The sequence below is a fragment of the Ostrinia nubilalis genome, chromosome 2, assembly GCF_963855985.1.
Source record: "Ostrinia nubilalis chromosome 2, ilOstNubi1.1, whole genome shotgun sequence".
NCBI lineage: Eukaryota > Metazoa > Arthropoda > Insecta > Lepidoptera > Crambidae > Ostrinia > Ostrinia nubilalis.
Window position 1 is genome coordinate 3,716,639 of NC_087089.1, and position 24,500 is coordinate 3,741,138.

The following is a 24,500-nucleotide window of genomic DNA, read 5'->3' on the forward strand; positions in this document are numbered from 1 at the left end:
AAGGTCATAAGTAAGCTAAGTACTATTGATAAAATTATAATTTCTAACACTTACTCATTCGTCAGGCCGCTTATACTATAATTGTATTGGCGAATTTTCTATTTACTTTCGAATACAATAAGGCCAGGGGGATCAGAGAGACGTAAGCTTCAGCTAAGTGATATTGACAGGTCTAGAACTCAAGGCCAGTCGTCTCGGGCAAACTATCCATTAATCTTAGTGCAGTAGTCAGGATGACGAGCAGTTTCTACGTAGGACGCTTAATTTGATTGGAATTTCTATTTACTTTTGTCAAAGTAGATTAGAGTTAATATAGATTTATTATAATATAAACTATTAGGTAACGTATCTAGGCTAAGTTTTTATGAGGTTATTTATAGACTAACTTTTTTTTGGAACGAGTGGGCTACCAAAATAGTCGATTGGCGGCGGGGTTCAAACCCGTATTCCTCGGGTGACCCCTTCACCGATTGGCTATCGTGGCTCCAAAACTGCCCAAAAGATGTAAATGTGAAATGTCTATCATTAATTTATTTTGTCAACTGTTGGTCTAAATTGAATAAATGACATCTCATTTCATTGATCAATACGTCTAGCCGGTTTGAGGAGTATAGCCTAAACTGAACTGAATTTAAAGCTAGCGTGGGGAGTGTAGCGAAATAATTTTAAACATGACTCCTCCATTTCTCTCGTTCCAGCCAGATGACGTCCAATGCTGGACAAAGGTCTCCCCCAAGGATGTCTATAACGACCGGTCTTGCGCTGCCCGCATCCTGGTCCTTCACATCGTCGGTCCTCCATTTACCTGTGGAAAAGTACCTAGAGAGGGTCTTGTAGACTAAATTACCTCATGATGATGAATAGAACTGTGACTGTTACTTTGAAGTTTTCAAAACATACTAATATTAGTCATATGTTCAAAAAGCGTTTCAATCTCATTTCAAGAATATTATATTTCTTACAATGTTTGAGTTCTGGTTAATATAAAACTAATTCTTTACATTTGTCGGGAATAATATATCAACGGATTTCTTATTTCTAGTATTCATCTCGGTCCTTTTCATAATGTCTAAAGCGATTTCATCCCTTTTAATAAAAAGCTTAAGATATTAGTATTATATTTTATATTTATATTGAATACTCTTTATACGTATGGTTACATCTTTTGAAGAATCAAGAACTATTTGTAAGGGAAAAATATTTGTATTTTCCAACCAACTAAACCAATAAATTAACTATCTGAATACTTATCTAGGTATTTACTTAGAGTTCGTCTTCAGCAGAATTTGAACTGGCAACCTCAGCTGATATTTGGTAAAAAAAAAACAAAAGAAAGATACACCTGTGATGATTAGTTTAGCCTTAATTGATAAAAATATTATATTCAAATATCAAATATATCTTGCTTTTTCAATTAAACGATGTAAATGGACAAGGCCATCCCCAAAAATATACTAGTACCAACTGTGCATAAAAATGTACTGTTCAATTTGGTCCCAGAATATTCAATTTACAGTCAACAAATGTAACATTTCATTGTCAACATTTTTCAGGAAAAGTGGAGTATTTTATACACAGCAACATTTCGTTCTTGTTAACAACATGTGACAATTTTCGCTTTGTAACACAGCGTGTTACATTTCCATTTGACAGCACATATCACAGCGCACAGAAAATTAAATATCAATAGCAGAGAGCAGTGCTACGATAATTTATTGAATAGACTGCGCTCGTTGATATGTGAATATGATATTCATTAATAAGTCCATCCTTTTGAAGTTTGTCACGAATGTATTTAAAGTTATTCTAAGGCGAGAAAACTTCTGAGCATCCGAAATTGTATTAAAATAATTATCGAAATGTTCTACACCTTAGAATTTATCAGCAGGTAAAAATATGATAATGATGATATTATGCTCCTATTATCCCCTTTTAAGGAAAAACTTTATTCGAAGAAAAATCTACGAAATCGTTGTACGTCAAAGTAAGTAAGTACATGTTGTTAGGTCTTTCCTATAATTTGAGGTAAATTCTACATTTAAAAGCAAGTATCCTAGTTGCCTGAAAAATAAAGTCATTAACCGAAAATAAATCATTACAAAATTCAAAGCATCATAAAAATAATTCGCATACTTACAATAGTTTTCGGATTTACGATTACATTTCTGTAATAGTGTTTTAATTTTTGTGGCGACACATAAATTATTTCTTTTGGACTAATGCCAGAATCATAATAATGGGTTCAGTGTCCCGCCATATCAAACATAGTACGGTATGTTTGTTCCTATATGTAATATAGACACCGATAAATTAATTCTAACTTCAATGTCAACTATGACAATGTTATGTCAGCAACTTACATACAAGCCTTTCTATTAAACGCCCATAGTCACAAACGATGCTTGCTTAAGTAAAGCAGCAAATCGAACGCACAGCGTTGAATAGAGCTCTATGATTGGTTCGCGTGTGTCCCTGTGCGTCCACGCGCACTGCGCGACTTCATAACGTAATGTTTGTGAATACGGGCGTAAGCCAACTTGCAAAAAACTGCTTACAATGTACTCGTAATAGGCATAAAACACAAAACTCGAGAATCCAAACTTAAACATGAATAAATCTGGAATAATTATGAACATTATTAAACTGTATTTACGAGTATTTTATGTTGTTTCCGAAACACGTGTCACGGGAAATAATTTCCCATATATTTTCACTTTTTCAGTTTCCATAAATTCCATACAAATCTGCGCGTTCCACTTGATTTACCCACTCCGAACTATTTTCATAGCCTCAGGTCATAGCTGTAAACATAAATTAGTTTTATAGGCGGACAGAAAGTGTTGGTTTACTTCCAGATATCCCGATATTCTGCGGTGCAGGAGATTAATGTAAATACTTACTGAACTTCGGTAGGTTGGTTAAAAATAGATTTTTATTGTGACTTTTTACACACGAGCTGCCACAAACTAATTCTTTACAATCTCAATGTATATTTTTTCTCGAAAAATCAGAACACTGAGCAGTATTAAGGTTGCTATTTTAACATAATATCCTGGAACTCAGAGATAGATTTATTGCTCATAAAGAAAGTAATTTGATCTTGAAAGTCCTGGCTGAGTCATTTATACTTTTTTTTACGTCGGGAAATGCTTTGCGTATATACCCACTGGTCGATGGGGACGGCAAGTGGGTTATGTGGGACGACTCTCTACGCCTTGTTCACTAAAGGCGGGGCCTACCCGCTAAAACCCGACGGTGTCCACCAGTGCCCAAAAAAACGGAGCCGCGAGTTATTGTCCTAGCTCGGACATTCGTCCACAGCTCTGCCTCAGACTAGAGGCTCGCTCATTTGTACTATTGTGCCTTCGTTCCTACCCCATACAACCAATACTGTAATTATTTTAGACCACCAAACCCCAAGCGGTCGCATTAAACCACGTAACAATAGTGTCTCGATTCGTGGGGCCTGAAGCGCTACACAAATACATGCGATACTTACTGACCGAATTTCAACTTTATTGTAACCTTTTTAAGATGTTTTTAATTTATACTAGCTGACCCGGCGAACTGTGTTCCGCCTTAAAGGCAATAAATAAGCCATCGCAATTTTTCCTTATTTGCTCACCGTTTAGACCTACCCTGGACAACGACAAACATTTTAAAACCAAAATCAGCTCAATCGGCCCAGCCGTTCTCGAGTTTTAATCAGACTAACGAACATCAATTCATTTTTATTTATATAGATAGATAGAAGATAGATTTTCATGCGCCCGTATTCACAAACATTACTATGAGGTCTCACAGTGCGCGTGGACGCACAGGGTGACACACGAACCAATCACAAAGCTCTATTCAAGGCTGTGCATTCAATTTGCGGCTTCATTTAAGCAAGCATCGTTTGTGAATCTTCTGTGACTGACCAAATTTCAGGCGGGCTGTCAGGAAAAGTTATCCAATTTTAATGTAACCTTTTTAAAAAGTATTTAATGTATTCTCATTTTTCATAGCAGACTTCTATCTTTTTGACGATAGGCGTACTTGATTTGTGTTACTTAGTACAATTTTGTATGCTAAGTAGATACGTATATTCTCATATTGAAGATGCAGTGACAAAGCTTCTGTGAGATACCGGAGACGTGAGTCACCTCATTTGCAAGCTGCTCTTGGCACGGTGCTTGACACACCAATCAGCTGGCGAGCTTTAATGAGCTTTCAGAACTTGTACCTGTAAGCTTTGTATAGGTATCGTGAGTGACTTACCACTTTCATGTTTCTTATCCGATATTAACAAATTCAATACTCAATAAATTCATTCTTTGTACACACGATACTAAACATTATAAATAGTTTTGAATGCTATTTTGAATCAAAATGCGATTAATATACCTACTAAAATAAAAACTCGTACTTTTTCGCACTCTATTGTATTTAACTGAAAAGCTTCATACACTCACGAAAATATTTTCGTCTGTAACGTTTAGACTCTAAAAGATGTGTCAATCTATTCCTTATTATTAATCGAAATATACCTACTTGTATATTTTATATTTACTTCAAATTCAAAACATTTCTTTCTCTTTTTTTCGGTAAGGCATTAATTTCAATTACCTTCCCCCTGTAAAAACACTATTAAGTACTAAAACTTGAAGACTGATTTTGATGGTACACCAAAGTTTATTTTAGATCTAGGTACCACTTACAAAACCATTTACACGATAAAGCTGCGTACCAAGACGACATTAAACGGATTTACGCGTTTGTACCGCAAACACAAACAAATACATTCAAGTGATTGATCCTACGGTTACAGAAGCGTTTTACAAGGGCAAACAGCTTAAGTGATCACACATTTTAATTATCACCAAGACTTATAGCGAATTGAACGTAAATAAATAAACATTGGGGGATTTGGCCTACGCTTTGGCCAGTGAATTTGCCTCTGAGGGCCTAGTGTGAGTTTCAAAAAATTACATTAAATGTATGACGGATTGCACAGCGCCCCTAGCGGGAAACGTTCAAAAACTAACATTATCATACATTTTTTAAAGTGAACGCGTTTGATGTAAACTCACACTCAGCCCACTGGTGAATAAGAGAGGGTCGTGCTCCTGCAGTAAATACTAAATGAAATGAAAATGACTAAATGAAAATAAACATTGCGTTGCGTTGCGTTGAGTCGACACTCGTTGGTATTTATCGTGACTGAGGACTGTTAATCAAATATTTAGCTACGTTAAAAACTTTACTTCATTGTGTATTCGCTATAGCGAGTGTCCTGAAAAAGGCCGACTTACTAAAATATAGAAGTTGATTTGAAAAGAAAGGTTCACGTGTTACAGTTTTGAAGATGTAACGGTCTTTTTAATTGTTAACTGATGTGCTTTTGCATTTCATAATGTGTCAGTATGTTATTCACTACTAAGTACATACCTACGATAGGTCTCATCTGCTGATTCGTTACCGAACTCCGGAAATTTCAATTTGAGACTAAAAAAAATTCTTCGATAGGTATGGTGATGCATTTATAGAAACTACGTTATTTGTCTCTATGGGTTCTTTAAAAAACACAAAGCAATAAAAATGCGTTTCTTTAAACGAACACTTACAATCCACTGAATTTGGACTGGGAATGGAAGATAAAAGTTTTTAAATCTAAACGACTGAAGTTTTTTATGAGGGGAGTCGAACTTTTTATCTTAATAAAGGGGCTATAAATAAATAGACGCCGCGGAGCAGCCTAGATTATGAGTGAGGATAGTTCAGGGAGAACAGCCACCTATTTTATATAACTTGTGTATTTACCACATTTAAATCGGAATATATACAGGGTGTTAGGTAAATGGGTATATGTTATCAAAATTCTGACTCAAAATCAAAATGATGATATCAAAATTCTGACTTCACCATACCATTTATATGCCCATGTTAACATGGGCTAGTGTCGGCTCATATACCCATTTACCTAACACCCTGTATACACTTCTCTAGTTGAATAGATTTTTGTCTCAAATCATCATCATTATTTCAAACACAGGACGTCGACTGCTGAACATAGGCCTCCCCCAATGATTTCCACATTGGTCGATTGCTAACGGCCTGCATAGAGCCATTTGTCTGCAACCTTTATGTTGTCGTCTGTCCACCTTGCGGTCTCTGTCTGAAAAGTATTTTTGAAAATTATACTCACATGAACTCCTCTTTCCAATAAAATGTACCTATCTGTTGTAAACGCTTCGCTGTGCACTTAACTTCAATCGTATTACTTTAGTACCTTTTCCAGACACATTGAAAAGGCGCAGTAAAAATTCATTTAGGGTTTTTAAGTTTATAGTCCCACAATAAAATTGGAAAGTCACAACAAATTGGTTTATTGTGAAAACATTGAAGTGGAATTTAAACACGACTCTTATATCAACACTAGCTGTGCCCGCGACTTCGTACGCGTGAAAATATACATATGTTTGAATATTTTATCCCGTTTTCGCAACTTTTTTCTTTACTGCTATAAATGGGCTATCCAACACAAAAATATTTTTTCAAATCGAACTAATAGTTCCTGAGATTAGCGCGTTCAAGCAAACAAACAAACTCTTCAGCTTTGTAAATACTCGTAGATGTGCTCAACCAACTTTACCGAAGTGAGCTGTCTATTTTGTTTTAGCTGCGGTAAAATAAAAATAAAAGCGTTTTGTATTGTTTATACTACGGTAACTAGAGCGTGCCGCCTGTGTCAACATGAAAAGATTTAGCGCGATTGGGTTTATTTACGGACTTTATGTATCCGCAGAAAAACCCCGGAGTAATGGCTAAAGAACTTTACAGTGTTTATTTGAAATTATTTTTAGGACTTACTTTTTTGTAGTGGGTTTGTGGTTTGAAATATAATGATGTCTCATACCTACTTCATTTGCTTTTGAGTTGAATTAAAAGTAAAATTAAAGTAACTAAGGGACAAACATGTGAATATCAAGCATCACCACCCGAATGACCTGATGTGATGATTAATGGATACAACATGATTGTGGCAGCTACTACAATATTTGATTTTATTTGGGAAACACAATAGGACCTTTTGCGTGAAAAGTAAGTAGGTATTAGTAATTTTTATGATTCATATTTTACTCCCGATACTTGTTTTTGAGTTAAGTATTTAAGATGTTGCTACCAAAACATTTTTTAATACTACTTTCGTTTTACGCAGAATATTTTAAAACTGAAGCTAACATTTTGAACCATAACCGGTTTTAGGATTAAGAGATTTTGTGGATCGGAACGTGGATTAAAATATAATTATGGCAGCTAGTGCAATGTTTTTCTGCGAATTTAAATCCCAATGCAATAATCTTTTTAGTGCTTTCCAAAACCAAATTTTACAGATAAGAGGTACGAGTATGTACGAAAAATGGGTACCTATTTTCAGTAAGAACAAAATAATTATCTACAAGGTCACACAATTAAAATTATAATAAATGTTTCCTTGATTGCTGTTAAAACTGCAATAGTCGAATAAATTGGAGCTTTACCTATTCGAATTGGTTTTAATTAATTTTCTAAAGGAAACAACGAAGCAAGCATTTAATTGTCTTGGTTCAGCAAATTAAACAACTGGAAAACAATTGAGGAAATAATTAAATACCTACCTTTATATTACGTAGTAGTGGAAATTCGATAGATTTGTTTATTTCCCGAGCCGTGCTAAGCTTAAAAATAAATTATCTGATGTTTTTAATTCTTATCCTGAAGATTTTAGGGAAAAAGATAAAAAAGAAACATTCTGGCATTTTTAATTCAAATGCCGGTCCCAAAGACACTGAAAGCAAATTTAAAGTAAACAAAAATAAATTGTTTTAAAAGAATTTGAGCGCACCGTGAAAGGTTCCGTAGATTAAAGCCACTTTAAGGTGGCACTGAAAAACGAGTCTTTAAATATTCAGAAGAAATTGTCGGTCGAATGAAGGCAAGTAGATGAAAAAAGCGGAAAATCGAGCTTGGCTCCCCAAAGGTAATTTAAAAGGTGAACTGAACATCCATTAAACGGTGATGATGAATGAGTATAATGTAGTACAGTCAGTGTCAAATATACTCAACATCAAATAAATCGCACCTTCCGCGACGCGAACTTTAAAGATTTTTTTCTGACACAATCATGGTGCCCCTACAATATTGGTGTTATTTGAAAGCCCAATAAATATCCTTAAAGAAAAACACATTCAATTTCTTAATAAATGATTAACATATACCATAAATGTGACTTGAAAAAAGACCTCACTTTGGGCTCACCTCTGGGATCAATTAGACCAATTTTTATGGTTATAAAACCAAAAATGATCTCACGTGTCCTCTTTAACCGATGGATAGCGATTAATCCCAACTTAACAGTTTTATAGCCATAAAAGTTGGCTCAAGCGTAACTACCTATTTTTTGAAGAAGTGACTCTGGATCCTTCTAAAGACACATTTTTGGGGTAAAAACCTTTCCTGTAATGAAATCAAGTTTAGAACTAGGCTTTTAAGTAGTGCCAATATTGGTGGGAAGTGGGGATGCATACGTTTAAAAGTGCTTGTCGCGGGAGGTGCGATTTATTTGACGACGAGTGTAGTTTGTGACACCTAGAGCAGCCAAAAAGTTCGCAACACGTCTTTGTTACAAATGGAATACGGTTGTGTTGTGGACTTTTGGCCACTTTGGGCGTCACGAACTATCTGACGCTGACTGTACCTAAGTACAATAAAATAACATAGGGATGTTTACACTATTTCAAAGTTAGGTTGAGAAAGAAGAATTTTTTTGTTCATTTTGGGTATAATAAGAAACCCCAAAAAAATTTTGCGCTGGTTCCGTAATATGCAGCGGGATGCTGTGAAATATCAAAAGCGACATCAAATCGAGTTTTATAGATTAACCAATAAAATCATAAATTAGATCAGTATCCGTTATTTTTAATATTAAACCGTCACGTAACCTTACATGCTAAATATATCCAACAGATAACCTAAAAGCAAAAATAAGTCGGTGACGCGAAATGAATGTTTTTGAGTCTGCTGAAATGTTTTCCAAACTAATTGCAGTATAAAGTCCTATTCTTTATTGGTTTGGTTACAACTGTTTACATTCCGTTACAAATATTACCGTTTCAGTAAGAACTGAAGTGTTATTGACGCGCGTATTTACAAACGATGCTTGCTTAAGTGAAGCAGCAAATCAAACGCACAGCGTTGAATAGAGCTCTTATTTGATTAGTTCGTGTGTCACCATGCGCACTGTGAGACCTCATAGTAATGTTTGTGAATACGGGCGTAAGATGCCACTGTGTTTACGAAATGCTATCGTCTTTACAGTCCACTTCCCACAAAAAGGCGAACTTCCCAAATTGTATTTTGAAGTTTGTTAAAAAGTTATAAGTTTCAAGGCTCATAAAGGTTCAGTTGAAACTTTTGTATTGTTTCTGTGGTAAAGTATTAGATATTTATTACCCAGATGAAACCTTGAAAAAAGAAATTGGTATTCTAAGGTGGTATTACGAAATGTAGAGAAAGTTGCGGGCGTTGTTACTAGTATAAAGACAGATTAAATACCAGTTTTATAGCAGAAAGTTTATCAGATCCATAGAAAGCGTAAAACTTATAAGTAGGTTCCTTTAGATAAATATCTTTATTGTCTTATTGCCCTTGAAAACAACGAACTCCTAACGTCAAGTGTTTCCTTATATTCTGATGGCTCAGGGACGCGGGCCCTGCATGATGAAGTAAGAAAACTTTTCAAGAACGTTCGGGAACAAAGCACTCATGTTTTACTTTTTGACAGCCTCGAATAAGATGTTTTTACATATACGGGCTGGTTGTTTGAAAGAGGCAGAGTGAGTTTTGAACACGATTTTAACAATTTCGTACACGAATTGTTCGAATCGGGTAAATTCAGAACGTTAAAATTGGTAAAAGTAAACCTCTTTGAAAATAAATAATTATGTCAAAGTAGAAAAAAAAACAATAATCTGGTTGGTCATGAAAATTTTGCCCGCACTCACGAACTACAGAAAAAAAAGTTATTTGAATTTCGAACGTCTAAGTAGGGACGAAAGAAAATTTTAATTTCTGGACTTTTGGCGGGATAGATTTTAACATGACGTTTAGCAGTTTTTTTTTAATTTAGTTTCAATTTATACATAATGATATTTAGTTTTTCGTGACAGTCTTTAAATGTGAAATAATGGTGTATATTAACGTGGAGAAATTGATATGACCGGGAATTCCTCATTATGTGTCCCATTTAACATTTTAACTCCTTGCTCAAATGTGAAACAAAATATCCTTTAAGGTCAGTTATCTACCTAGAGCCAAAGCACACGATGTCCCGCAAAGATTTCGCCGTACTTATCGCGCGACGCTGCACCGCTCGTGTGCCCGCCACTGATATTTCTATGTAAGACGACGCCACGCTGCGACACCGCTCTCGCGTCGCACCGCGTCGTGCTTTGGCTGTTATTTATAAGTCCTATACTCGTAGATCGTTTCATCCACGATGACGCGCCCCACCAATTTTTGGTCGAGTGAAGCACGAGCAATCCGAGCGTCATTATTGTAGTGTGCGTGTGCACTCATGTCATGGATGATTTAGCGTGTACCGATAACACTCAAACATTAGCGGAAGAATGTTGGGGCGCGCCTTCGTGGATGAAAGGATTTAAATCACCGCCGCCGCAACGCATCGTGTGCTGTATTTTAATAAATTAATCCAATATTGCTTATCTTCCTGCATTTATTTAATATTCGCACCGTTTCAGACCACAGTACATTATGAATCACTTCAATTATCCCCGTTTAAAACACTTGCACTTGTCCACAGGAGGTCAGGAGGAGCGCGATGACGACGGACAGTGCGCTCAATTCTCAACGGTAAGTCTTGATGTTAGAGTTCGAATTAGAATCGGCAGGGTAATTTTAGTGCAATTAATGTACATTGGCCAATTTATTTGATGGTTGAACATTGTAGATAGTAGTTTGTGGGTAGTATTTTTATGAGTCTTCATAAAAAACAGCAATTTTGAATCACGTTCATATTTTTGCCATTTAATTTTATGAACGCGAAGATTATTAAAATCTTTGATTCCAAAAAATATACAAATTTACAATCACACGCTCTAATTATGTGACAAATTAATTATCAGAATTGATACAAATAGAATTCTCTTTCGTATAGACCTATCAAATCCTCAACATGTATTCGAAACCATCCAAATAAATAGGCTAATAAAAATTTATCGATTAAATATTTAAGACGAATAAAGCTAATTCGTAAAAATGATAAATAAAAACAAACTTAATTTTTACATTATAATAGCACAGTTTAGAAAGCCTTTTCAAAAGTAGAAATAAACAGCATAAGTTAAAACGAATTCCATAACAACACCCGTTTTCATTGTTTTCCCTTCCAACCATCGCCATTACTTTTAATGATGACGCACCCCATGGGAGTAAATAAATACCATTTAAAACAACCATCACATTTGCATATGGGTCTGCGTCGACAGCTTTGGAGTTTATTGTCATTGTAAAAAATCGTCCGTCCGTGTGCGAAATCGTGTGTAGGTACTGTTGATTCGTATGTACTAATGTATTGCACGGTTAAATTGGGTAGGGTTAGAAAGTTCTATAAAAGTATTTTATGTGTTTTTCGGTTAGTTTGGAAGTGACTATTTCCTTCTTCTTATTCTTTATTTAATGACAAAGACGTGCATAATAACGACAAGGTTCAAATAATGTGACGTCATAAATCGAATTGCCCGCAATGATTCTTGCAGGAATCATAATATACTTTGCTATTCTGTAGATTATTAGCTTAAAGTATTATTAGCTTATACATGTAATGTACCTACTATAAGCTAATAATCTAAAAAATAGCAAAGTATCATCAAAATCCATCTAGTAGTTTGTGCATGAAGTCAAACTTCCATTCCATCCATTCTCTTACTTTCACGATTATGAATTTTGTTAGCAGGTAATTGGTATCTATAGAGATTTATTTCCCATTGTACATAGTAAATAATATTATTATGAAAGTACTTCAAAACAGTTCATAACGTGGGTTGGACATAACGTGTGTTATTTGTTTTACCTGAATTTATTCCCCATTCATCTATATTGATGTGGCAGAAACTTTGAACTATAAAGTTGAAGATAATAAAGTAAGGTATTAGAAATAATTTATGTTGAACTTTTGGAAAGTTGTGCTTTTTAGGATATACCTAGGTAGAGATATTGTTGCCAATATAATGTGGTAGGTAATTATTTATTAACACTGTTATAAAATTGAAAACATCATCATCATCATCTTTCAGCCACAGGACATCCACTGCTAAACATAAGCCTCCCCCCCAATGACTTCCACATCGCACGGTTGCTAGCGGCCTGTATCCAGCGCCTTCCTGCCACCTTTATCAGGTCGTCGGTCCACCTACGAAAACACTATTTAATTTGATACTGTTGCCATATAGAGAGTTCACGTTGATATTAATTATCTTTTTTTCATACAGGGTGTTCAAAAAATCGTCGCCAAACAACAAGTTAACCCTCTACCTGGCGTCCAGAGACCTGATAGTGGAGAACGGAGCCATAGACAAAATACAGGGTGTGCTGCACGTAGACCCCGAAGACCTGGTGAACAAGAAGCTCTATGGACAAGTTACTTTGACATTCAGGTACTGTTTACAAACTTTACGACAAAACTATTACGGCTGAGTTGCACCACCTAATTTTAACGGTCACAACTATAACGATAACCAGTGCTTTTTGTTTGGAGTTTGACAGATTTTTGACGTTTGTCAAAGTTAAAGTAAGATGGTGCAACCCAGCCTTAGATAGTTAGATGGTTGCAAGTCAAATTCTGAGCATATTGACGTTCCAAATAAATAGTTCAACTATTACTTGGTACGTGGACATGACGATGGTCTCGCTTGGTGGTCAGTGAACAGGACTACAAAGTTAGTGAGCACGATTGATTATAATGTTTTAAATAGCACTTGTTAGTCAAGCAAGTCATCTTTATAAAATACCAATTTTTTCTCTACATATTAAATCCACTAAATATGGACAAAAAACTAGTCAACAATTTTTCACTAAAAATACCCCATTATCCCATCCCAACTAATATTATAAATGCGAAAGTAACTCTGTCTGTCTGTCTGTCTGTCTGTCTGTCTGTCTGTCTGTCTGTTACGCTTTCCCGCTTAAACCTCGCAACCGATTTTGATGAAATTTGGCATAGAGATAGTTTGAGTCCCGGGAAAGAACATAGGATAGTTTTTATCCCGGTTTTTGAAACAGGGACGCGCGCGATAAAGTTTTTCTGTGACAGACAAAATTCCACGCGGGCGAAGCCGCGGGCGGAAAGCTAGCTGAAATTGTTGACTAGCTAGCTAGCTAGTCAACAATTTTTCACTAAAAATACCCCATTATAACATTATAATATGTATTAGTATCTAAAATTATACCTAAACAAAAAACATACAGAGGGAAAGAAATTACTGTATAAATCAGTCTCTCATTACACTCAGGGTTAAATTGGCACCAGGGCCGCATTTAGAAGCGTATCGCGAACCTTTTCTATTTTAACCCTCAAAAGTCACTCTTTATTTAGGCCCTGACCGTTACCTCCCAAAACGGAATACGTTCCCAAATAGTCATTTATATTCATTTGGACGAAGGAAACGTTTATCCATTTCGCACTGCATAATGGCCGCTTAGAGCCAGTTAAAAGTTAATTTAATTTGAATTATTAATACTCTACAGAGTAATTTTAGTGTTATAATAATAATTATGTTACCGATATATTAGACTCTTTTGTTAATGAGGTTGGGTTATGTTCAGAAGTAATTATTTGGCTTGTTATTTTGAGAAACAGACACGATTTCAAATAAGTAATATACTTGGATTTATATTTTAGTTATAATTATTATCCCGTATAGGTTCATTAGTTTCATTATCTAGGTACCTAAGTCATTATGTAATCATACTAATTAGGTTTGGTAATAATTGACAACTGACGATTTTATCTGTACCTTTAATTGATAATCTTATCAATCTCATAAAAACTAGTGGACAGTGGTATCATACTGCTCGTAAAGCATTTTTTATCACACACCCTATATTTTCAGAATGGCGACTCCTAATTTCCAAGTCAAACATCAATGTTTCATTTAATGTTCGTTTGGTTATTTAACCTGAAAGAATACTTACGAAAGCGCCACTGAACTACGTAGTAAACGCTACTAAATTCGTAGTAAACAGTATAAATCAAAAGCTCTTCCCTCTCGTTTCTCTATTAGCTCTGATAAAGCAGAGATAATTTGAATGCAGCTCGTCTTATCGCGTTGTTACGTCAATACTAGAGCACACCCATTTGATAAACGCTCGACGTTTCAGGGTTGCTTCTTCGGAGTTTACAGCTTTTGTCTTTACCTGTTACGAAACGATTCTCCAAACTCAACTCAAACTCAAGCAAAGTGCCACAAATGTTATTGGAGTTCTTGGATCTTTGGATCATCTCAAAAATACTCCTAGATTTTTAGTATCATACCCATTGCAGGGCAGTTTTTTTTTTGCAGAATCCCATGATATGATGACAGTTTAAAAATAACCTATTTCTGTTTGTAATTATGGTTGGCCTGTCAACATACTCATAGTTTACAGATAAAAAAGTAACAATTTAGTATAGTGTTGCTTGGCAATACTTACTTACTTACATAACTACAATATTTTTTCTCCTTGACCTTTTACCTAATATACTGCGCAAAAGCCCTAATTTCTGCCAAATCAGCAAGTCTATATTCACGAACTAGAGTTATAAGATTTTATCACGTATACTAAACTATCTAATTTTCATACTAAGCTTTCTATACTCTACTTTTTTCTTTAATATTATGTAGGTACTATGAAGGTACGTAATACCTTCATAGTACCTACATAATATTTGCAATTCAATGAGAAACTCACTAAAAGAACACTATAAATTCTTACAAAGGTATATGGTAATATTTTGTTGCTTATAAAGTACCTAATGTTTAAGGCTTCTTAGCGCGTATTGATAAAAGCTAATATTCATAAATATTCTCGAGTATTTTTATACGAGGAAAACACAGCTATCGTGTTATTACGTTGTCTTCATTATGTCAGCAAAAGGCGCCCCGTGGCCCCGTTAGCCGTTGCCTTCGACTGATTCAACCTTGCCCATAGCCATTGCAGATTCTTTAATAGATAGACACTAGCTTTTGCCCGCGGCTTCACCCGCTTCAAATTTTGTATGTCATAGAAAAACCAACGCGCGCGAAAACCGGGATAAAAACTATCCTGTGTCCTTTCTCGGGACTCAAAGTCACTTTTTCGTCAAAATCGGTTAAGTATTCTTTGTTTTGTTCAGAAAACACACAACTCGACTCTAATAACGGTAATTACTTATGAATATGAATGAAAAGTATTGCTAAGACTATCGTACGTACGTACTGGTCGCAGAACTAATGGATGCTTTAAGTGATTTTATTAACACCAATCTTTCACAGCTGCAAACCAAAACCATGTTAGCAAGAGAGAACTCTAACCCCTGAATCAAAGAGCTGATCATAGCATGATTAAATAAACACATCCAGAAATGCAAACGTGGAACATTATTGTGATTGGCACCGTCGAACCAATTAGATATTCCCAGTTGAACTTGATATTAGACTAATTACATATTTACATAGAGTTAAACTTGATATCAACTGATGAGATAATTTGCAAATGCAGGAATTGCTAATTGGCGTAGACAGAACCACTGTTTCTGTGTAAAGAGTAAAATCTTATGAGTTCATTATGTAATGTATTAACTGTTATGTTTCTATGGCTATTTATTGCCGTATAATAACAGTATTTTTATAGTCAGTATATTTCTCCGCGTGATAAACAAAAATATGGATGTTATCGGTAGTCGCAGCTTCTTCTCAGCACTGGCCCATTTATTGTCCCGAAGCAGTGGCAGGGTAAATACTGGGACGTGTAAATGTGCTTTTTAAAAGCCTTCTTTAAAAATAAATGTTTTTTTTATGAGTCAGGTAAAAAAACCAAAAAAATATAAACTTACAGCAAGTTTTAAACCAAAAATACTAAAATATTAACTTTTAATTTTGGCGTGGTACAACATACATGCCCAGTAAAAACCTATTTACTCTCGCTTTGAAGAAGCCCAGGCCTAAAGTTCGGGAAAGATGATATCAGCAGGCAGAGATTTTCAGTCCCTAGTTTTGTAGTACTTTTCATACAAATACTCAATTTTAACATTTAAAATTACAAAATTGTATTACAAACGTCCATGTTTCACAGGTATGGCAGAGAAGATGAAGAAGTCATGGGCCTCAAGTTCTGCAACGAAGCCATCATGAGCCTGGCACAGATATGGCCTGTACACTGCAACCACGAAAGGGAACCCAACACACCCTTACAGGTAAAGACGAAACCCTTTATGGGGCTATGGAACCTTAACTTTGAACTCCTCCTATGTTCTTCTGATTAATTTCGTTGCGAGTCCAATGACTGTTTAACTTTCCCCCGGGACAAACTTGACCTTCACTGGTTAGGTTTTTATTGGCGGTCAAGCTGTCTACACAGGAGTTACAGCGGTGGGAACGAGAGGTGGAGATAGTCCCGTTTATGGGGCTATGGGACTGCGCAAACGTATGTTAGATAATAATATACTCTAAAAATTAGAACATGGTGCATGTTGATTATCGCCTAAACAAAAAATGTTAAATAACCGATTTTCGATGCTAAGGGCTCTTTCAAATTAGCATTATTCAACGCAGTTTACGCTCGTGTGCTTACACGCGCAAATTTACGCGATTCAAAAAATCAAACGCACGAAAAAATACGCCAAGGCTGGCCAAACCCAGACACCTCTTGAAACACGCATACAATCTTTTTAACTGTAATTATGCACAAGGAGTGCGAGCCTACAAAATAAGGTTATTCGCGCTAATAAGCACTCTGAAAATGTTTTAAAGTAGTTTCTTGGTTCATTTATAATGTATAACAATGCTGTTGTTTTTTGTCCAGAGCTCACTGTGGCATTCTAATTGGTAAACACCCATTTCTAATACTTGTCTTGGAAATGCTAATGATGATCCTATAGCAGTAAGTATTTTATAGACAGAAGATAATGATGATAATTTTTCTCAGGATGCTCTAATAAAGAGGTTAGGAGCCAACACATTCCCGTTCCATCTGGAGCTCACACCACTGGCGCCTCCCAGCGTGCAGCTGGTGCCAGCCAAGCAATACCACGGCGCGCCCATCGGGACGTCTTACGATGTTCGGGCTTTCATTGGTAAGTTAAAACAGAGTAAATACAAATGAGTAGGTCATCTTCATAGAAACGCACCGAGCGCGGTTTGTATGTGAGCACGTCAATATACGTATGCGGCGCGCACGCAAACACTGACAAAATTCGGTCACATACAAACCGCGCTCGGTGCGTTTCTATGAAGATGACCTACTCATTTGTATCTACTCTGGTTATAATCTTACCCCTTACAAATAAAACTTACACCCGTATTCACAAACATTACTATGAGGTGTCACAGTGCACGTGGACGCACAGGGTCCCAAAAATCTATTCATAGACAATACTTTAGTGGCACAGTGACACACATGAACCAATCACACGCCCGTATTCACAAACATTATTATGAGGTCTCACAGTGCGCGTGGACGTAGAGGGTGACACACGCACCAATCACAGAGCTCTATTCAACGCTATGCGTTCGATTTTCTACTTCACTTAAGCAAGCATCGTTTGTGAATAGTTCGACAGTGCTCTATTCAACGCTGTGCATTCGACTTCGCATAGAGTTGCTGCTTTACTTAAGCAAGCATCGTTTGCGAATACGGGTGTTAAACGCGCGTTAAAATCTACAGGGTTGGCGCATAACAGTGCCTGAGGTATGAGAGCGGCACGGGAGGGTTATTTTGTGACGTCAAACGTCAGCAAGACGTTAGAATTAGATGTAATAATAATAAAAAAGGTGGAGGAAAGATGCAAAAAATAAATAATAATAATAAATCTTTATTTGGCACGGGACAAAAAATGACAATTACAAGTGTAAAAAGGTACATAAAGAAGAAAAAAAAGAAAAAAATAATAAAATAAAAAACAGTAAAATAATCCAGCCAGACCAGTAAAGATCCCGAGCCAAAAAGGCGCCCGCTCAGCGATACTCGGGACTTATGTGAAAGTCCCGACGCTGATTTTCAGCGAGTACCCTTCCCTGATGTGCTTCATACTTGTAAGTTCTGTCACTTCGTATGTCACCCCTACCATGCCGCTCTTATACGAGTAGGTACCTACCTCAGGCACTACCTCAGCTATATACTAGACCTGTAGTTTAAACTTTAAAATAATGTTCATTAGATTTATTAGATGCATTTTCCAATATTTTTATTTTCTTGTATAAAAATTTCCGAACGCCTTTTTTCTCTGTATTTCTTTTTAACGCACGCAAAATTTCGTTGTCGTTTATTTTACTTGGGGCAAAACTTCTTATTCGTTTGTTGTGACCCTGCCTGCCTGAAAAAGCCTAGACAGTTCAGATACATTTTCACAGATTGCAGTTAATTTCTCACTATTGTATACGAGCAAATTAAACTTGAATGACAACTTTGCCCGCTAAAATGTCTTTCTTTACAAATAAGTTACATTGGCAATTACAGAGTTCTTCAATAAGGTTTCTCTTAAACGAAATTCAAAACTTGATTCAAACTGTACTTAAGCCTTATAAACGGCTTCAATTTTGTTAAATCTGGTGATTGTCTTAGTTTCAAAGTACTTTTATTATACTGTGGTTTAAATTTTTAGTCTGGAATCTGAAGATAAAGCTGGTTTAAAATATCTAGGGCCTATACTGGTTTTGTTAGGCTTTAAACCTTATCTTTATTCATGAGTCCAACTTTTACAATAAGGGCATTATCCTGCGCATATCTATCAAGCCGTAATATCAGGGTGTCCCAAAATTAGCACGTCACACTGACACTGGAGGTAGCTGAGTCTAAGACGCATCAAACAAGCTTAGTATGTCCATAGAAAAGTTTCATAAGTCCATTTTTAAAAATTACTAATATGAGTCATATTGTATGTCAAAACTCATCAAACTTAATCTATGGAAATGAATAAATAAAATTGGTCATACCATAAAACTTTATACATGTTAGATGCGTCTTAAGCTCATTTACCTCCGGTGTCAGTGTGACGTGCAAATTTTGGGACACCTGTATACTTACTTTACCTGGGAAAAAAATATCCCTGGCCCTTTTATTGTACCGAAGTAGTAGGGTTGTTACTGGGACGTGTAAAAGTACTGTTTAAAAGCCTACTTGCAAAAATAAAATGAGTTTTATGAGTTTTTATATTATGCTATTATTATTGAGGTAAAGCTTCAGCAGTGTCAATGTTTGTGATTTTTCTGAATTCAACAGCCTTACGTCCTTGGGACTTAACAATAACATACATTTTACCTTCAATATTATCCAAATGGACTCTTGATTACAATCTACCCCGGTTTGTAGATGCGATATATGATGGAGCGATTTCGCAGCCCAAAAGCTGTCTATTCAGAGCTTTCAAAGCCTTTGTAACGGCACTTCAGACCACAAACTTTTGTTGCAAATTCGCTCCTATTCCAACTTCTTAAGAACCCACAGTGTTTACCTTATTATGCCGTCGTTTGTACATTCGGAAACATGAACGTGGGACTGGGAAGGGTATTTTGCTCACGGCAGGGCTTTTCTCTAATACCGTTTACGGAGGTTCCGATCTATCTGTCACTTTCGCTCATGTTCACATCTCGCTTTACGTGAAAGAGATGGCAACATTCAAAACTACGGATAACGTTGCTAGTGGGCCCACTGGTTGTAAACTCTATACAGGATTGAGTACACAGATATGGATAGATGCAGCATGTGTCAAAAATTGTATGAAGCCGAGCGTGCCACTTTTTAAACGTCATTAGTGTCATTTTAGCGAATTTTAGTGATTGCCTCAACGTAAAAGTAATCGTATCATCGTACTGCATTCGCAAAGTCATCGAAAGATATCGTGTGACTCGATTCGAAAATTAATTAATTCCGATAAAACTGATATTTTGTTAAATTTATAGCTAGTCTGACTGTGGATTGAAATAATTTTGTAGCGGTAGACGTTATTCTACATTATTAATTTTCTTATTAATTTGCAAATAATATTTTTGTTGTGCCTGATGTTTAAGAAAGTAATGATCGTTATTCCATTATGTTAAATAGTACTACTAGTAATTCATACCTACTTACCTAATTTCATACTTTTAAATATTCTAGTACCTGACCTAGTTTCATAAAATAAAGACTAACTCAAGCTTTTTATATTTAATAAATGTAAAAATGCGTAGTTTTGCCAATACGTTTTCTTTCATAGTACCTAGTTTTGAAGATATTTCTAAACGACAAAATCCAGTGCCGTCGTATACATAGACTTATACTGCGATCACTGACCTAACTTCTTGATTTATTTGTTACTTGTGCTGTTAATTACAATTCTCAATCCGTAAATAATTTCTTCTTTCTACCGTGTTCGTACTACTGTTCTCGTAAAATTATCGTAACCGATTGTTGTAATCGGATTACATGAACATCACTCGACCATGTATGTCCATTTGGACATATCGGAATGGCACGCTTTGACGAGCAACTTGCTGTATCTACTCTAATCCATATCTGTGATTGAGTATGTTCCACCAAAATACAGGTTTACAAGCATAGAACTGTCCTTGAAACTGTTTGTTTTGTGTTAGAGAAATACCGTTTTTATAGCTATGGATTTACGAGTAGTAGTTTACTACGCCTGATTGGCTTAAATTACCCTGTTTACGTTTAAGATTTCGTATCGCATTTCAAAATTCAATGTCTACGGTCCTGTAAAGGTTGGAAATAAACAACAATGTTAACAGCATTATTGTGTTCCGGCAGTTAGAGGTAAGATAGCCAGTTCCTCCGTGGTTGAGGATTCCGGGTGAAGCTCGCTTCCATTTTCGGCCTGATCGTCACTTACTGAGATACAGGCCAAGAGTTTCCTCGTTGTGGATAAAAAAAACTCATATTATGATCACACACAAATTTAAACACTTTAAAAAGAAAAACAATTTATTTTGCACGAAAGTACATAACTAATTTGTCATCCATTACGTACACATCGATCCGTCATATAAATATCTTATTTTCCCTCATAATGAACCAAATAGCAATGAAAGGGAGGATTTTATTCGTAATCCGATGTGTCTACACAGACATTGCTAATTGGTTTGGACTAAAATATACGACCTTAATTAAGCTATTTGATATTTTCTACTTAAGTATACTTAATTGCTGACGATTATAATAAATAGACTCTATTTCTTACTAGCTGACCCCGCGAACTCTGTTCCGCCTTAAAGGCAATAAATAAACCATCGCAATTTTTCCTTATTTGCTCACCGTTTAGACCTACCCTGGACTACGACAAACATTTTAAAACCAAAATCAGCTCAATCGGCCCAGCCGTTCTGGAGTTTTAATCAGACTAACGAACAGCAATTCATTTTTATTTATATAGAAGAAGAAGATAGAAGATATTTGAACAAAGATGTTAACATTAGAAACATACTCTTTGCATAAGTTATTAAAAAGATATTGAGTCAAATATCCCACAACTCATTGTTCTCGAGTTCCTGAGTCAAATTCCCTTCTTAAACATCTCGTTTGTCTTTCATTCAAAACGGCTGATTCATAAGCTCTGTCAATACTTAAAGCTCCAAAGTTTGCTGCCTGAGCTTTCCGACCTCTTCTGAACAAAATAAAGCTTTACCTTGAATTGGGTTGTCTTACTGCGGGTATTTCAATTTATTGTCTTGTCGACATAATGATGAATTGAGCAGAGATCAATGGACAAATAAGGACTAGATTTAAGTCCCAAAGTGACTAACAATCTAAATTTATGAGACGCAAGTATTGTATCCTAAAGGTTCAGCCAAACCAACGCGATCAGCCGGCGTGGAGCGATGGCGATTTATGCCACAGAATAAGTAATAGTACCAAGGTCAATGCTTTTAAGTCAGATCGCCATTGAAGCACGTCGACTTATCGCGTCAGTTTGGCTAAACCTTAAGGGTGTCGGCCTAAGGCTAAGAACTCACGGCGCGATTTTCACCCGCGCCCGCGGCGGTTATGGATCTGCGGTTTTATTTCAAAACTCACGACGCTGTTATTCTAAGAACTCACGTGCTAAGTCACTGGTACAAAATGGTCGCCCGCCGATCGGGCGGTATTCGCCCGCGCGGAACCCGATTACAACCGCACCCGCGAACCTGCGGGCGAAAACCGCGTCGTGAGTTCTGGCATTAGTTTTTACATAAGTATCTGCATTCTACAGAAGCTGCGGGCCCGCAACCGCCGCGGGCGCGGGTGAAAATCGCACCATGAGTTCTTAGCCTAAGACTGTGAGGTGTAAGCTTAAGACTGCCGAATTAAGATTCGATGAAAGTTAAGTCGATCCCTGTCTACCGCCAGCCTAGCTATGTGCCAAACCCACTCCTAGTAGATTACAAATCTTTAAAAAAATACGAATAATATTATTTACATACGCTAAGAATCTGTAAATTAACAGTTTTGAGGTAAAGATGCAGCAAATTGTGCGAATCTTCTCTCTTCATGTACCTCGAGAGAATTAGTAAGACTTCCAATCCCTATAGGGATCGACCGGATCGTGTTGTTCCGTTCCTTGCCATTTGCTAGTCCGGAACAACGTGGAATAACTAGGTACCAGAGGAGTCCTAAGGGATTGTCGGGACTTGAGAGGATCTTAGACCAGCTTATTCTCGGACGTAGTCGCTTACACACTGGTCAACACTTTAAAATTTAAATGCCGAATTTAAATACCGAAAATTTCATTTCAAGTTAATTCACATTTTCCCTATAGATAAATACGGATTGAGGTTACGGCATGGGATTGGAATTGGACATACATTTTAGGCATTTTATTATTTTTATGGATGTTTAAAAATCGAATGTTAAAGAGGTTTAAGTAACATGGTTTGAAAGTAGGTCAAAATTAGTAACTAATGTCCTGTCAATTAAGCAATTAATTATCTACTTTCTATTTACCATTGGAATCATATTATATTTAAACGATCTTTTTAGTGGTTTCGTTCGTTTGTTCGTTTCAGTTAAATGACGTCCATTGCCTGACAAAGGCCTCCCTCAAGGCTTTCCACAATGAACAGTCCTGCGCTGTGTAGCAGTTTATCTTCTCGATTTCCCAAAAATAATAAGTTAGTAGAGAAAAGTCCTATTGATACCTTAAAAGTGATAAAGTGATATCAGAATCAAAATTTCAATATTTCTTTGCCCCACAGCAGAAAGAGCAGATGAGAAGGTGTCTCGGCGTAACACAGTCAGGATGGGCATCCGGGTCCTGCAGGGCCCAGGTCGGCCGGCGGCGACGCTCCCTCTGACGCATTCGCCACACCACACGCTAAGTGCGCTGGCGCACCACAACGTTCTCAGGTAAGTCAGACTAATCCAAAGTTTCTGACAAACTGACTTCTAAACTCAAAGGTGACTGACTGACAAACTGACTGACTGACATAGTGATCTATCAACGCACAGCCCAAACCACTGGGCGGACCGAGCTGAAAGGCATGCAGGTAGATTTTATGACGTAGGCATCCGCTAAGAAAGGATTTTTACGAAACTCCACCCCTAAGGGGGTAAAACGGGATCCACGCGTTCGAAGTCGTGGGCGGCCGCTAGTTTCATATAAATAAAGTTCACAGTTAAATAGAAGGTCAAATTAGAAACGGGGTATCAATCTCAACAAGATAAGTAAAGTAAATTTCCGTTGGGCTGTATAGTGTGTAAGTTTAACAAATACGTATTCAGGCATATTTTCAAAGACTATTCGAATTGATAAACTATACAGATGAAAAAGAATCGAAAGAAAATTTTGAGTATTTCCAGGAAATTTTACTGAAATAAACAGTCTGTTTTTTGCCAGTCCCTTACACTCTGTGTAGGACATTTTCAAAATCAATTTTCATATTCCAAAACAGATACTAAGTAGGTACGAGTAGCTCTAAAAATATCTACACAAATGTACAAATTATGTATTATACTATACCACGTCAAAAGCACCGAATGCAAACAACGGAAATTATCAACAACAGTCTTAATTTCATTTGTCTTTATTACAACGGATTTCCCTGAAATTATACCCATTTGTAACGACTTTGAATGAAAGCTGAGTAATTCGACTCCGACTGCTTCATAAATTTCATCTCCTTTATTACATCAATATCAGAACATCAGAGTTTTCATCACAAAGAGCGAATACTTACTTGGAGTCTTGGATTAATTACGACATTATCCAGTTCCTAGAATCCGTTTGCGATTTTCAACAGGATTTATAGGAAACTTAA

General features: G+C 36.4%; 1 protein-coding gene across 1 annotated transcript in view; it reads left to right on the top strand.

Annotated features, from left to right (window-relative positions):
- LOC135079845 (arrestin homolog) overlaps positions 1-24,500 on the top strand; it is an 83,915-nt gene that overhangs the window by 22,835 nt on the left and 36,580 nt on the right. The window contains exons 2-6 of the mRNA XM_063974462.1: positions 10,844-10,893; positions 12,531-12,695; positions 16,351-16,471; positions 17,203-17,350; positions 23,439-23,589. Of these exons, the coding sequence (XP_063830532.1) occupies positions 10,862-10,893; positions 12,531-12,695; positions 16,351-16,471; positions 17,203-17,350; positions 23,439-23,589 (617 nt within the window). The 5' untranslated portion in view covers positions 10,844-10,861. The remainder of the gene's footprint in view (positions 1-10,843; positions 10,894-12,530; positions 12,696-16,350; positions 16,472-17,202; positions 17,351-23,438; positions 23,590-24,500) is intronic.